Source organism: Ciconia boyciana, chromosome 10 (genome assembly GCF_034638445.1).
Source record: "Ciconia boyciana chromosome 10, ASM3463844v1, whole genome shotgun sequence".
Taxonomy (NCBI): Eukaryota; Metazoa; Chordata; class Aves; order Ciconiiformes; family Ciconiidae; genus Ciconia; species Ciconia boyciana.
This window is the reverse complement of record NC_132943.1, coordinates 18,485,800-18,500,715: the sequence shown is the minus strand read 5'-3', so window position 1 is coordinate 18,500,715 and position 14,916 is coordinate 18,485,800. Positions and strand designations below refer to the sequence as shown.

Genomic DNA, 14,916 nt, shown 5'->3' with positions numbered 1-14,916 from the left:
GGCCCTACAACAGGGACTGCAGTGACAGTGGTTGAAGACCACTGTCTTCAGGAGTGAAAAGAATAGAGGATACCTTCAGGAAACTCACAGCCCATCACCATGGTGTCAGGGTAACTAGCCGTACCTCCTGCACGAGCAGTGAGCGGAGGGACCGTGGATGGCAGGTCACCGCAAACATCCCAGGTCAAGTGGTCATGGGACACAAACTGGCATCGCTAAGCGATGGTGGCCACAGATGGTGGTCTGGGAGGAGAGCACCCACCCAGCCTGGGGGCTGCAGAGCGGGACAGGAGAGCGCTCACCTTCATCCACACTCATCTCCTGGCTCTACAACCACGGAGAAAAGCAGAGAGGGATAAAAGATGAGCCGGGCTCTGCCACGGGTCCTAGCATGGCCAGCATGAACAGGAGGCTGAAGGAAGTCTGGCTGATTGGGACTCATGGCCAGGGCAGGATGGCTTTCTGGCTGGTCCCTTCCCGGTATGGCGGTCAGCGCTTCCCAGCCCTCCCCAGGAAGCGCTGTGGCACACCGGCTTTAAATAGCTTTATTAGTGGAATCTCTGTGGGGATGCCAGGCAGCCCCACGCTGTACCCCGGGGAAGCCGGGACTCCCTGGGGTACAGAGCTGGGCTCACCCACACCGTCCCTGCCACTAGCTCAGCCTGTCTCTGTCCCAGGGGGGCCGCAGCGTGAGCCTGGGGGTGGCCCCCCAAATTGTCCTCGCCTGACCCCAGGCCATCAGATGCAGAGGCTGAGCTCCTGACGGACGGAGCACTTGCGGCACTGCACCACACAGCACCAGTGGAAGCGGCAAAGGCAGTTCTCCTCCAGCACCACTGTCTCGTCCCGGTGCCCTCGTCCGCAGCACAGCAGGTCACACCCACTCGTGTCCATGGCTGTGCTGTTGCAGATGCGGCCCCGGGTGCCCAGCGAGCCTGTCTTACGGTTAGCCGAGCAGAAATCAGGTGAGTCGGCCGAGTAGATGAGGTCCTGCTTGTCAGGAGGCTTGATGTTGTCGCCCACGGGGATGAGGGTTTTCCCGTCATTGCCTCCCATCACCTTGAAAGCCCCGTTGAAGCGCTCGAGCAGGCGGTCCCCCACCTCGCGGAAATGGGGCATCTTCCGCCAGCAGGTCCGCAGGGTGCAGGAGCCCGACAGCCCATGGCATTTGCACTCTGTCCTCATGTAGCTGCGCACCGCCTGGGGAAGAGACAGTGATGGTCAGCCCTCGGTCCCCCGCCTCCCTGCACAGTACCCCCAGCCAAAATCCTGCCTCTTGGTGCTGCCCTGGCCCGGGGGGAGGGTGCTGGGGGGGGCACAGGGGATTTCCAAAGCACCTGCAAAGGGCTCATGAAAGGTATTGGGTCCATATTTCACCCGAAGTTGGTGCAGGTACATGGCTTGGGGGAGATAAAGGTGGAGGGTTGAGCTGGGTAGGGGCACGGGGGGGTGATGTTTGTGGAGTGCAGGGAGGCAGAGGCCTTACCAAGCGCCCAGCTTCGTTGTTGTGCAGGTCGATAAGAGCGCGGATGTCATTTTTGCCTTTCTTGCTCTTGGCATCCATGAACTGCTGGGATTTCTCGTAGCCGAATTGCACGTCGTCCCCGCAGCCCCCCCACTCCCAGGCCGTGCCCTCCATGCCTGGACCCGCTGTGGGCGAGGGGGGAGCCCGGCTCCGCGTCAGCTCACAGCCGCACTGCAGCAGCTCGCCCATGCTGCAGGCCTGCGTGATGGCGTGGCTCACCCCGGCCGCCGTGATGGCATACACGAAGGCTGTCTCCCGGATATCTGCACAGGAACAGCCAGGGCCGGGATGCAGGGTCAGCTTTGGCAAAGACTGCAAGCAAAGCATCACCCCGTCGACATCCCATGGGGTCTCGGACCTCCCCTTCTCCTCCTTCGTCTTTGCTCCAGACTTGGTGCTGTTCCCCAGGTGATGTACCCACCCTGGGACAGGCTGCCTGGGGCAGGAGCTGTCTCTTGCAAGCAGATATACAGAATTTGGGGGATGGCCAGGCCCTACCAGCGTTCCTCCACCCCAGCTGTAGGGTCGTAGAGGCAACAAATCTCCTGCCTCCCCTTGCAAGGGTGGGTGCTGCCCCATAGGAAAGGGGGGGAGCTCAGACAGCAGGGGGGGTCCTGGGTGACCAGGAAGCTGTGGGTACACAGCTTCCTCACACTACCCTGCAACGTCCCTCCAAGCAGTAAAAATCCCACCCTCAGCTGCAGGCTGGCACCTGGAGAGAAGTGCTGCGAGGGACACCACGGGTGCCACTCACCCCTCTGCAGGGTGGCAGTGATGAAGCTGTGCTGCCCGCTCTCCCCCCCATACCCGCCTTGCCACGGGGCACTGCCTGCCCCCCTCCCTCTGCCGGCACAGCCTCCACCCTGCAGGATTATTTATTATTAGTATTTGCTCCTGTCTCTCTCTGCTCCGGGACACGAATTCCAAGCATCTTTCCCCTGCCCGGACCTGCCGCTCGCAGCCACAGCCAGCGGGGGATTCTGGCAGCGGGGGTGCGGCGCCCTGCTTGGGGGCTCCCGCGCTCCCCCCACCCCATGCCAGGCGAGCCCCTGCCCACCTGAACGCCAGGACAGGGCTGGCCCAGGGTGGTGGCGTGCAGGGGGTGCCTGGGGCATGGGGATGGAGGGGAAGGTGTGTTTTGGGGGGTGCCCCATCCCTCTGTCTCCAGCACTCTGATTGGGGGGGCTGTGGGAAGAGGGGTTCCTGGGCACCAGCTCCATGAGCGTCTCCTCCACAAGCCCATGTAGCACCTGATTCCCACTGGTGTTGGTAGGAACTAAGCACACGGGTGCCTTTCCAGCAGTGCCACCCCGGGGACGGGTGTCCCCTGCCCTGACCCTCCTGCCCCTGCTAAGCCACACGACCACTCGCCTGCTCCCACCCGGGGCTGGCAAAGCCCTCAGCGACAGCCCGCAGCTGGTAGGGGTCCCCATGCCACCCTGCCAGCCGGGGCCCCAGGGGATGCCGCTCCTCTGACAGCTCCTCCAGACACGTGGCTGCCCCCAGGACAGCCTGCCCTGGCACGCCGTGCCTGGCACAGGCAGCAGGGAGGGAAGGGGGGACGGCCGCGACTGCACCGGGGAGGCCACAGCTGGGAACCAGGGCCCACTGCAGCATCCTTGGAAAGAAGAGGCTGTCAGATGGGAGGTGACCATCTGACGGCAGCTGGGAACCCCAAAAATGCTGGGATGGTTTATGCAGTCCCTGCAGGCTTACAGGGAGGCTGGTGCCTGCTGGCACCTCTCTGTGCAGGGCCAGCTCTCTGCTTCTGACACCCACGATGCAGCCTTGGGGATCTCCATGCCTCTAGCTGGGATGTCCCATGTCCTCAGAGTGCCAGAGACTCCCAAACTCACCACTGTCCCCAGAACGTTGCTCATCTCCATTGCCCCAGCAGTGAGGCTGGGCCAAACAGAGCTTGGTGGCTCCTTCAGCATCCCCATGCCTGATGTGCCTGCATCTCCTCCAGCACAAGCTGCCCCCAGGTACTCGACAGCTCATCTGCCAGCATCACCCACTCGCCACCTGGTCTGGCCCTGGCATCCTGGCACCACCCCGCTTCCAGCCTGGAGCCCTGCCTGGCACAGATCCCACCTGCCTTGCTCCCAGGTCGGTGTGAACATGGGTGACTCCAGGGGCAGGAGTGTCCCCTGTGTGCCCTGCCTCTCTGCCCCTCGACTGAATACACGTCCCTGTGTTGGGGGGAACCCACACTTGCAAATCAGCTTCTTAAACGAGCCTGCCTCTCCGCCATGGGCCAGTGTCTCCCTCGGGGCCCCAGCTGTGCTCCCCACTGGTACCCACAGCTGCCGGATGCCCAGGGTGCTCTCCCCTTGCCAATGCCCCCAGGGAGGCCACCCTGACCCCCTGCAAGGCCCAAGGGCATACCCGCTCTGCCTTGGCCTGGCAGATGCACCAGCAGGAGATGTGATGGCCGAGGAGACTGGGGCTCTCTCCAGCATCTTCATCCACGTGGCACAGGGACCAACATGGGAACAGGGGCAGGACTAAACTCACCACCTACTAAGTGGCCCTACCAGCCCGAGGTGCTTTGAGCGTCCCCCCCTTCCCTGTCCACCCCCCAGCCTCTCCCTGGGGAGCGTGGCAGGGCTTTCCCATCCCTTACAGACTCACGGGTGCCCTCTTGCTCTGCCCCTGCTCTGGCTTTGATGCAGCTGGGCTTGGCCCACTGTATCCACCTGGCTGGGACCTGCCCATCCCTCCCTGCCACCCCGCCCCTGTCCCTTGGGGTGACACCAGGGTGCCCACCCAGGGACGCAGGGACGGAGGGCAAGCACTCCTCTCCTCTGCGCCCTGCAAGGCCAGGAGAAGGGATCTGCAGGGCACCCAACGGGGCGAGGGGCAGCTCCCAGGGGCTGCGCGCTGCCTCCCACCCGGGCCCCTTCCCCCAGCACACCCCGGGGTCCCAGGGGAGCAGTAAATCACTGCCAGACGAGGGTGCATTCTTGGGCTTTGTGAAGCCCCGTGCTGTCTGGGAGCATTGGTAATTGCTTCATTACAACACGGGGAGACATGTCCCGGCAGTAAAACCTCAGCGTGACTGCACCGGGGAGCACTGAGCAACCCCCTACACACACACACACACACAGACACACACACGGGTTTGCACGCCCACACACACACACAGGTTTGCACGCCCAGACTCTGCTCCAGGAGTCCCGGGGAGGCACGTGACTAGGTGGCTGGAGGCTTTTTGGGAGACGGGAGGCTGAGGAAGCGCTGGCCTTACCCTGCTGCAGAATCTTGCCGAAGTACTTGCTGTGGCTGGTGCAGTTCCAGCGACGGAAGCGGAATTGGTACTGGCACTCCCGGACGCCCAGCTTAGTGCCCTTGGCCACCTCCTGCACGATCTCTGGCTCCAGCTGGCACAGCTCCGCCTGCTTCCCCGCCAGCCGCTTCGTCTTGCGGCAGATGCTGTTGGGGTCCATGACCAGGGGGCTCCCCACTGCCCTGCAGGAGGGAGAGCGAGCAGAGCAAAACCAGCATCCGAGCCCAGGGGGGACCAGGGTGGGGATGGCACCTGGCCAGACCTGCTCCCAGGGACAGCGTGGGGCCGCAGGGCAGTGCCGGCTCAGCACCGAGCCTGGGTGACAAGGGGACAGTGAGGGGTATGCAGGGAGGGCAGGACAAAAGGTATGCGTGGCACCTGCATGCCAGCACCCTCGGGATACCTTGCCCTGCCCAACCAGTCAGGGAATGAGGAAGATCCCCAACTCTGGGGCTGGCTGGAGGATGATGCTGGCACATGCCACTCCACACCCTGAAGCCCTCGGAGTGATGGCGGTGTCCCTGATGGGAGGTGGCAGAGACGCTGTGCAGCTCAGCACCTGCTCTTTGGGTCTGGCGCTGACCCGGCACGGCTCTGGCATCGTGGTGTGACCAACGTCCGGTGCAGCTGCAGCTCCCGGAGCCCCGTGGGCACAGCAGGGAGCCCAGCCAGTGCTCTTGGTCCGCCTCCCTCTCTCCAGAGGGGCTCACTGCTTTATCCTGTGGGAGACGAGCCAAGTGACCTTGCTGGTGATAAAGCCCCTTGGCTGCTGGCCAAGCTCCCATGCTCGCCTTCCCCTACCCAGGCACCGGCCCCGGGGGAACAGAGCCGCGGGCGGGCGCAGGCACACGAGGGAGGGATGCAGGTGGCATTGCCAGCCCTGCCAATGCCAGCGCGGGAGGGCAAGTCTTGGCTGGGCCCATGCCAGAGGCGGCTCCTCCTCACCAGCACAGCTGGAGCGAGGTGCCTGGCTCTCCGGGCTGGGAGGCAAAGTCTGAGCACGACGCCGCACTCCCCGGCATGCCGCTGGCTACAGAAACTCCTGTACTTTCCCCACACATTTCGCCTGGAGTGCCCTCCGTGGCACAGCTCTCGCAGCTGCGCGGCCTGCCAGCGCCATGCCCCGTGCCGGGGCGGGCAATGCTCCAGCTCCGCCGCAGGCAACGCCGGAGCCGCAGCAGGCAGAGGGCAGGCATGTTGCGCTGACGGCCTCCCGCCCACGTCGCCCATCCTGTGGCACGGACACCGCGTGGCCATGGGCGACCCGAATTTAGCACATGCCAAACACAGCCCCACTCAGCGCCCCCCTCGCCTCCAGTGCCACTCCCGTGGGCTCAGGGCTCGTCCTGCTCGATAACATGATTTTCCTGTCTGTGGGTGTCCACAGGACCCTAGGGCTGGACTCAGCATCCCCCAGCACTTCGAGATGCCCGAGGACTGCGAGGCCACGTCCCCTGGGGTCTCCTGGGGAGCAGCGCCTGGGCAGCCCGTGCTGCCGGCAGCCCCACTTGCTGGGGAGCACCAGCTGCGCTGCAGCTTCCAAACCCAGACCTTTATAGTCTGGCCAAGCCCCAGGGGCTCAAAAATCACAAGCTGAATCTCAGTGTTTAACTATGTTCCGGGTTTCCTTTTTGCTCTCACGCAGCTGGGGGGCTGTGTTCAGGACACCAGGCTGCAGGACTTCGCTTGCCACCCTGCCCCTGGTGCAAACCCCCTCTGAGCTCCTTGTTTGAAGCTCAAGGTCCTACCAGGGTCCCCCTGTCCCGTGTCAGGCTCCCAAGATGCACCCATCTCCTGCCCACCAAACCCCAGCTGGGTTTGGGGAGGACGAGCCGTCCCGCACAGCCTGGAAAAGAAGCCCTTATGCTTTGGCTGGAGGTTTAAAGGGTTAAACAGCTCAATCGAGAGGCATAGCTTGGAAAAGTGACCTCCAGCAGGGAAACTGAGGCAAGCTCACACCGCTGCTGGGGAGCACCCATCTCCCTTGGCTCCCCGCAGCTCGGTTTCCCTTTGCTGCACGATGCATGGGCACCTCTGCAAAGCGATGGGGCAGCTGGGGAAGCACCACGGGGCTGTGGCTGGGCTGGCACAGGCCCCCCCATCGATGGGGAAACAGAGGCCCACGGGGAAAGCCACCAGTGAGCCTGTCCAGTCCCATCCCACGATGGCTACATGGGGATTCAAGCCTCCATGCCAGGCTCTGAGGGGCTCCTTGGGGACCGTGGGCTCCCAACATCCCCAGTGGGACAGTGGAGGTTTGTCCGCCTGCTCCGGCAGGGTGGGGAAGAAGGGGAGCCGGGTCGGGACTTTCATTAAGAGACGACTCTTTGTACTCATATAAAACGATGCGCCAGCCCCCCGGGGCCATCAGATCAAATGCTGAACTGCAGCTCACCCCGGCCCGCCGGATCAGGCCGCGAAGAAGAGCTCAGCCCCGCGGGGCCGGGGGGCGGCAGGCGGCTCGCCAGCACCACGGGGGTCCCCACCCATGGCCGGGGTGGCAGCGGCGAGGCCAGCGGGAGGGCGCGGGAGCTCGCCGGCCATGCCGACGAGGCATGGGGTGGGCTGCCTAAGTCCGGCGCGATATTAATTTCCGCTGGGCTCCGCTTTCTGGCGCGGGGAGGCTGCCGGGAGCCTGAGAGCTGTTTTGTTTCGGAGGGTTTGGGGGGGGGGGGCGGGGGGAGACAAGGGCAAGAAAAATGCTGCCAAACTGCTACCGCTTTGGCAAGGGCTCCGGCGCGGGGCCCAGATCTGCCTGAGCTTGTCCTGCTCCAAGGCCTCCCGCATCTACAATTAAGGTGCCCCACCTCTGCCGCCGGGCACTCCTCCCCCTGCCCTGGTGAAGGAACCGGGTCGCCAGCCCGGCTCCCCCCAGCCCGCCCGGGGCATCCCGGCCCCCCGCCGTCTGCCGTCCGGCAGCCCCCGGCCAGGCTCGGCGCCTCGGCAGCATCCCTCCCGCCTGCCCCCAGAGCCCTTCGCCTGCTGCCGAAACTGCCGCCACGTCGCTGCCGCCTTGGCCCAAAAGGAGCCAGGAGGATGAGCCCCGCTTTTGTCCCTGATTCTCAGCACCCCTGTGCAAGGGAAACAAACCCCGTTGCTGAAAGGGGAAACTGAGGCACAGAGGAGGAGCTGCAACGCGCTGCCAACCCGCTGCTGTCACCCCTTCGGCTGCCGGAGCTGCAGCCTGAGCCTGGTCCAGGTGACACACGGGAACAGGAGTCACTGGGGCTTCTGATGCAACCCCTGTGCTCTGGATGCGATCCCCACTGCGACAGAGCTGAGGGCTCCTAAAAGCCATAATCACCAGCTTTTCTGGCTCAGCTCAGGGTCATGGAGCCTCCAGTATGTCCCAGTCTGGTTCCCAGCCAAAATCATAGACCAAGGAGCCTGGCACAAGTCCCCATCTCCCCCTTGGACATGGGGATGGTGTGGAGCAGGGCTTCTGGCCCCTGCCAGCGGACCGTGATCGAGGGGAGCCAGTGGGGTCCTGGTTTGCAGGGAGTCGATGGAGAGGGGCTGGCAAAGCCATTCAGTGAGGAAGAGGTCAACCTTCACAAATGGCACCCACATCTTGGGTGGAAAAATGTCTCCTTTGGTCCTGATGGCCCTGAAACCCTGAGGGAGAGCGGCAGTTGTGCCGTGCCAGCTCCACGTGGGACTGGCCAGGTCTGTCCCCATTGAGTACTCCTGCCTGGGCATTCCTGTGTGGCAAGGCGACCCAGCTGTGCAGTAGCAAGGGCATGGCTTGCCTCGCATCTACGTCTCCATCCAAGCCCCTGGATGCCTTAATGAGGGGGATGCAGGGTGCCAGGGTACCTGGCCAATTTCCCAGAGCCCACAGGCACTTCTCCACCTGCCTGGAGAGGCGAGAGCCGCAGGATGTCAGCCCTGGAGAGCCAAGCCCCATCCCCGGGGGGACAGGTCACCCGGCATCCCACGCAGTGGCGTCACACTCAGTGACAGCCCTGCAAGGAAATCAGACCCGATGGGAGCCCATCTCTTTCCAAGCTGTGCAAACAGGGTGAGGGGGGACACACATGAATTTTCACTCGTCTGGCTTTCCCTTCATCCCACGCAAGTGTGCGGCGGGTACCCGGCCCCTCACCCGGGGCAATGCGTGGGTGCTGCCACTAACCGGGGCAGCCAGGTGTGGAAAGCGGAGCAGGAGGTGCACAGAGGGTGAGTAAGCAGCAAGTCACTGCCCTGGGGGGCACGGCTGGGGCTCTGCTGCCGAGCAGCACCGGGGGCACCGAGGGAGTGGGAAATGCCGTGGGCTGGGGAGAGCAGGGTGACCCCGTTCCCTGCCCTCCTCCTCGCACCTCCTCAGCAAGGATGGGATGCAAATAGCTGGGAAGCTGCCTAAAGGAAAGAGGTTTTGGCGTGGCATGGCGTCAACCCATGGACCTGCCAGCTGCAGGGTCAATGCTGAGGCCGGGCGCTCGCGAGCAGGAGCTGCCCGAGCTTGTGCTGCGGGTACCAGGGTATGGAGGGAGCACGCGCCCGCAGAGGCAGCCATCTTGAAGCTGTATCCAAGCCCTGGAGAGGCTGGGATGAGAAGAAAGTGGTCCACCCACCCCTGGTCACTGCATCCTTCCTCAGGCACTCGTGGAGGCTGGAGCTGGGGTGGCATGAGGGCTGGGCCAGCATATGGCCAAGTGTGGGTGCCATGTGTGGTGGCAGGACCCTGTACATCCGTGATCCCACCTGAGTGAATATGGAGGTGCGCCCAGCTCTGGCCAGCACCCTCCTGCACACGGGGGATTTGAAGGGGTCAAGCCTCTGATGCAAAGCCTGGCCGAGCCCTCCAGCCTGGGGCATGTGCAGGGCAGGGCTGGGCAGCCTGGGTGTCACTGTGGGAGAGTGGAGGTGACCAGGAGTAGGGACAAGGGTTGGCATGGGGAAAAGCTCAGTTGTCTTTAGGGGAGAACACAAGTAGCTCAATTCTGGAGCCGGTGCCATTTCAAAGAGCGCAAAGGAAACATTTTCCCTTTGAAAAACCCAGTGGGTCAGCAGCTGCCCCAGAAGATGCCACTGGGCAGGGGCTCCTGCACTGGGAGGTGCTTTGCTGCCCACACGGCACTGCTCTGGGGGTGAGGACATGCCCAGGACAGCCGGGCGGCCCGGTCTGCCGGGTGCCGTGGGGGGCCGTGGGCTGTGGGGTGGCGGGTTTGGGTCAGCAGGCCTGGGGGGTGACTCACGATGCTCGCCCCAAGGCATGCAGGCAGGGCCCTACAGCCCAGCAGCCTGCCCTTACAGGCTCCACGCAGCATGGGTGCTGGTCAGGGCAACAGAGGAGAGGGGGAGGCCACCAGCACATGAAACCCACCTGGAGGTGTGTGGCTTTGGGGGGCGCAGGGCTGGGACCCTCTCAAGCAGGGGTGCAGCCATGGGTGCCAGCGGACGGGTCCTCCCTGACCTGGCATCTGGAGGAGCTGTACGGAGAGCTGGAGACATACTGCCCATGGGCATGCATGGGAAGGGGATGCAGGGCAGGTGTCCATCCCTCCAGGCCCCCTCAGACCCATGGCTGGAGCAGACAACATCTCATCCGGGATGGTTTTCCCCCTCGTTCTCTCTTCCACCTCCGAGCTGCTCTCAGCCATGCCCACAGAGAGCCAATGGGCACTGGGGCACTGGGGAAGCCTGGTTTTGCTCACCCCCATCCCCATGATGCCTCCATCCTTGCGAGCACAGCCCAACCACAAACTGGCTCAGCTGAAATCCTGCCCTGAACCTGCCCAGGGCTCCTGAGACACCAGGGTTGCCTGTCCCATATCCCTGCACCCTCCAGGCCAGCCTGGGAGCCCCAGGCGGTCCCTACTTGTCCTGCTCAGGAAGGAATCGCTGTTGCACAAGGAGACGGGTGAGAAACATGAAAAGATGAAGGGAGGAGGAAGAAAGAGATTTCTACAGAGCTGGTGGGAACAAGGGGAGCCTATTCCCTGCAGCCTGGCACTAACGAAGGGACCGGCAGCACCTGAATGACACATCTTCCCCATCGGCACTGACCATAGCTGGCACCCCTCTGCCATGGAAAGGTCCGTGTGTCTGCCTGTCCCCCTGTCCCTCTGCCTCTTCTTAGACACAGGGGCACAGGGGGTATAGGACAAGGATGACTGTATCTTCAGTGAGCCCTCTGGGGACATCCCACCACAATGAAGATGCTCTTTCTCAGGCTACGATGTCATCAGCATGATGTCACTGCTCAGACTTCGCACCTGAACCTTTCTCTGTAGATGCAGCCATCTGCCAGGATCCCAACTGGTGCCATCACCACCCGCGAGCAGCCGAGCCCTGCTGTGTGCCTGGGCTGGGGACCATGCCCCGCCAGACCCAGCCCCGCTGCGCTCTGCCATGCCACTCTCACAAATCTGTTTGTTTGTCACCAGCGTGGGAAAAAGTGCCTCAAACAGGCAGCCCCTGCATGTCCCCCCCTGCACAGCCAATGCACCCAGGGTGGGATGGAGGTGGGGAGTAAAGACCTTCCTTTCCTGCCCAGGGGAACATGTCCCCTTGGCTAAGCACCCACGGGTGCCCCGGGTGAGTGTGCAGAGATGCACACATGAAGGTGTGCCACCAACGCATCGGTGACAGGAACAGTAAGGAACAGCTCTACCAATGCCACCAACCCTGGAGCTTCCAGGAGCCTTTGGCACAACACACAGCTGCCCCCCTGAACCCCTTCCTCACAAAAGCAAAACACACTGACACCAGTGCTACCCAGACCTGGGAGAGGGGACGGGTACTGGGAGAAGGAGCATGGGAAGATACCCATCTCGAGCTGACTCGAAGGGGTGGCCAGTGCCTGGACCTCTCTCCCCCTCATGGGAAGAGCTCCCTGGAAATGAGGGATGATCTCAGCTGGGGGCCAGAGATCCCAGGCTCTGGGGGAAACAGCTCATGAATCAGCCGGCTGCTCTAGTGCCCGGTCCTGGGAAGCCCGGCACATCCGTTTGGTGGTGCTGGTGGCCTCATCCACACATCACCTCCTCCTGCTCGCTGGCTCCGGAGCGAAGCAGAGTGCGTGCTGGCGACCCCCCTGCGGCTGCTCCCCTGTGCCGCTGCCCGACACATTCGGCTGCACTGCGTGCAGCTGGGTTATTATTCTTAAATTAAAGGTTCCTTTTCTTCTTCTTTTTTAAGAGAAGAAAAAACCAAGTTTGACCCCTTGCCCTCCTCTGCCAAATACTGCTAATCTCCCCAAGCGGGTGCTGCCAGCACACGCACGGCATGATCACGGCACCAGCAGGACCCGGGCTCGGCAGTGAGACATGGCTCTGGGCAGCTGGGGTGGGGGGCAGCGGTACCCCAGCACCCTGCCCTTGCCGGTGCCATCTGCCTGCCCCTGAATTGAAGGCAAAGAGAGCTCCCACAGTCTGAGAATTAGCCAGGGGAAAACCAGCAGGATGGACCATGCCCCGCGATGGCGCAGCTACCCCAGGATGTGTGGCGGGGAGCAGGGGGACCCTCAGCATGCACCCGACCCCGGCCAGGGCTCGTCCTACCTTGTTCTCCCCTCCTCTAGCAAAAAAACAAGGCAAGCCCCTCTGAGACTCGTGTCAACCCCTTCCCCAGCAATAAACACAGTGCTTGGGCTCCGGGGCTAAACTCTTAGCTGGTGTAAAACCATCTGTAACGGCACGATTTATACCCACCAAGGCCCCCCCACTTTTGCCCTGCACCCCTGCAGCCAGGGCTAGAGAAGGGGATGGAGCTGCAGAATAAATCACTGGTGGGCAGGCAGGGGACCGGGAGGGGAAAGGCTTATGGAGAGCTTTATTTTAGGGGTCAAAAGAGTGTGACAATGTGGAGACGAATAGCCTCAGATAATGAATGATAGCCCGGACGGCACGCCGGGGAGCTGGAATCTAAGCACTTAAAACCGGATAAAGACAGGCTGGGTGAAATTCTTAATAGATTTAAATAGTTCATGTTTCGACAGATACCTGGGCTTTCCAAGGCTGGGTCCCAGCTCTGTGCCTGTAATGAATCCCCCACCCCCTCCGGTATCCTGCAAGGCACCGTCTCTGCGTCTCTGCCTTTGATGAAGGCACCATTACAAACAGGGGTTTTGTCCCCGCCACGTCCAGGCCACCGCTCGGGAGGGGACACCGTAAGGACCCTCGGGCTTTTAATTAAAGTTGACTTATTGGAGGGGTCTGGAGGCCCCTACCCCCCCTTCCCCACCCCGCAAGCACACAACCCTCCCAGGCTGCGGGCTTGGGGTGCGGGGAGGCAGGCTGCAGCTCTCTCCACAGGACCTGGGTGCCCCGTGCTCCCGGGGATCCCCTAGCCTGCTGTCCCCAACGTGCTCGTGTGCCCGAACCCCGACAGCGTGGGGGTGCCCCCGAGCTGGATCCATCTGGCCAGCAAGCAGCGGTCCCCACCCAAGGCGTGCCCTGGGTGTAGGGGACTCTGTCCCCAAGCTGGGGTGGGGGGACCACCCCCGGAGAGCGGGGGACCCTGCGCGCCCTCCTGGCACCCACCCCGGGATGTCCTACTCACCACCAGAGACCGATGATGTTGGCGGGGCAGAGGAGGATGAAGAAGAGCCCCAGCTGGGTCCGGGAGGAAGGCAGCATCCTGCCAGGGCTGGGGGGAGCGCCGACCCCCCTCCGCGCCCCCCGCGGCGAGCCGGGCAGCCGGGCTCGCCGCCGCCCCGAGGGTCCGGCCGGGGCCCCGGCGGGTGGGTGCCCGCTGCCTCCCTCCGCCGGGCCGGGGCGGGCGGGTACCGCGGCCGGCGGGGCTGGGCTGGGCTGGGGCTGGGGCTGGGGCTGGGGCTGGGCTGGGCAGGCACCTCCGGGCGGCTGGAGCGCGGCGCGGAGGCTGCTCCGGAGACGGAGGAGGAGGGACGGGGCTGCGAAAGCATCTGCCTCCGACAGGGAAACCGGAGCCCGGGGGGACGGACAGGGCGGGCCGGGCGGGGGGACTCCTGGGTGCCAAGCTCGGCTCCCGGCGCGCAGCCACGGCCACGGCGTGGGCACGGCCACGGCCACGGGCACCCTCCGGCAGCGGGCCGGTGGCCGCAGCCTGCCCGGCCCCGCGTCCCGCCACCGCGCTTGGACGCGCACCACTTCAGCGGGGTCTGGGTGGCACAGCCCCGTCCCCCGCAGCCCCGAGGACCTGGCACGGCCCCACCTGGCACAGCCCGGCTCAGCCCTGCAGCCCTTGCGGGAGCCTGCCTGGCACAGCCCTGCCTGGCTCCGCTCATGGTCCTGGCGCGGCCCTGCCAAACCTGACCTGGCCTCGAGGTCTCCCCCCCCGGCACCTGCCCGTTGCTCTCCTGTCCGACCCTGACACCCCTGGCGTGGCCTTGCCCAAATCTGGTGCCCCTGCATTGCGCCCCAGCACAGCCCTACCTGGCCCCTGGCCCTGTACTGGACCCACCACTACTGCCACAAGCCTGGCTCTGCGGCACTGCCTGCCCTCGGACCAGGCTGCCCTGCCTGGGGACACTGGATGAGTGACCCCCCAAAGCATCCCCAGCACTCGGCTCCAGCTCCTCTGGGGAGACATCCCTGGGGCAGGGGGACAGGCAGGTGGGTCACGGGAGCAAGCCCCAGGAGCAAAGAGACCAGGAGAAGAGTGCAGGGAGAGCTGGCTTGTTTATGGTGATCTCATCTCAGGTGCAGCCGGGACCCAGGAGGGAGACAGCCCCCAGCACCGATCACAGCAGGCAGCAGGAGCTGCCTGGGGCAGGAAGAAGCTGAGGGGCCTGGGAGGTAACGGGGGGGCCACCCCAGGGCTGAGCAGCTGGGGACAGGAGGAGCTGGTGCCCATAGGCTGCCATCCCAATTTTCTCCCCCCTCTGCAGCCTCAGGAATGGTTTCCCAGGGTTCATCCCAGGGCCCTGGGTCTCCACTTCCTCTTGCACCATCCGTGACTCACTGCAGAGCTTGGGGATGCAGCTCCCAGCCCTGCAGCATCAGGGCCACGGACCCTGGGGCTGGGACAGCTTCCCTGGGGAACCCTGATCCACCTCTGTACCCACCTCTGCTGAGCATCCATCCAGCCCATCGGGTTAAAACAGGGTGTCTGCCACCAGAGATGGGCAAAGCAGCACACCCTCACTGCTGGTGAGCTCATCCCTCCCTCCAGGAAA

General features: G+C 63.9%; 1 protein-coding gene across 2 annotated transcripts; it reads right to left on the bottom strand.

The window, feature by feature from the left end:
* Positions 1-738: 738 nt before the first annotated feature.
* WNT6 (Wnt family member 6) lies at positions 739-13,683 on the bottom strand. Of its 2 annotated transcripts, none has more exons than XM_072874646.1 (4): positions 13,320-13,683; positions 4,776-4,991; positions 1,487-1,788; positions 739-1,200 (listed from the first exon to the last, which is right to left on the bottom strand). In XM_072874646.1, the coding sequence occupies exons 1-4, from the start codon at positions 13,681-13,683 to the stop codon at positions 739-741; spliced, it is 1,344 nt and encodes a 447-aa protein (XP_072730747.1). The 2 variants fall into 2 exon arrangements, with proteins under 2 accessions (XP_072730747.1, XP_072730748.1); XM_072874647.1 differs by having other exon boundaries at positions 4,776-4,996; positions 13,320-13,396.
* Positions 13,684-14,916: the final 1,233 nt, after the last annotated feature.

Excerpts from the sequence above, each read along its gene's own strand:
- WNT6 (XM_072874646.1), bottom strand. The coding sequence starts at position 13,683 with ATGCTTTCGCAGCCCCGTCCCTCCTCCTCCGTCTCCGGAGCAGCCTCC. Across the intron at positions 4,992-13,319 it reads AACATCATCGGTCTCTGGTG|TGGGGAGCCCCCTGGTCATG; the intron begins GTGAGTAGGACA and ends CCTGCAGGGCAG. Across the intron at positions 1,789-4,775 it reads CGGCAAGATTCTGCAGCAGG|ATATCCGGGAGACAGCCTTC; the intron begins GTAAGGCCAGCG and ends GTTCCTGTGCAG.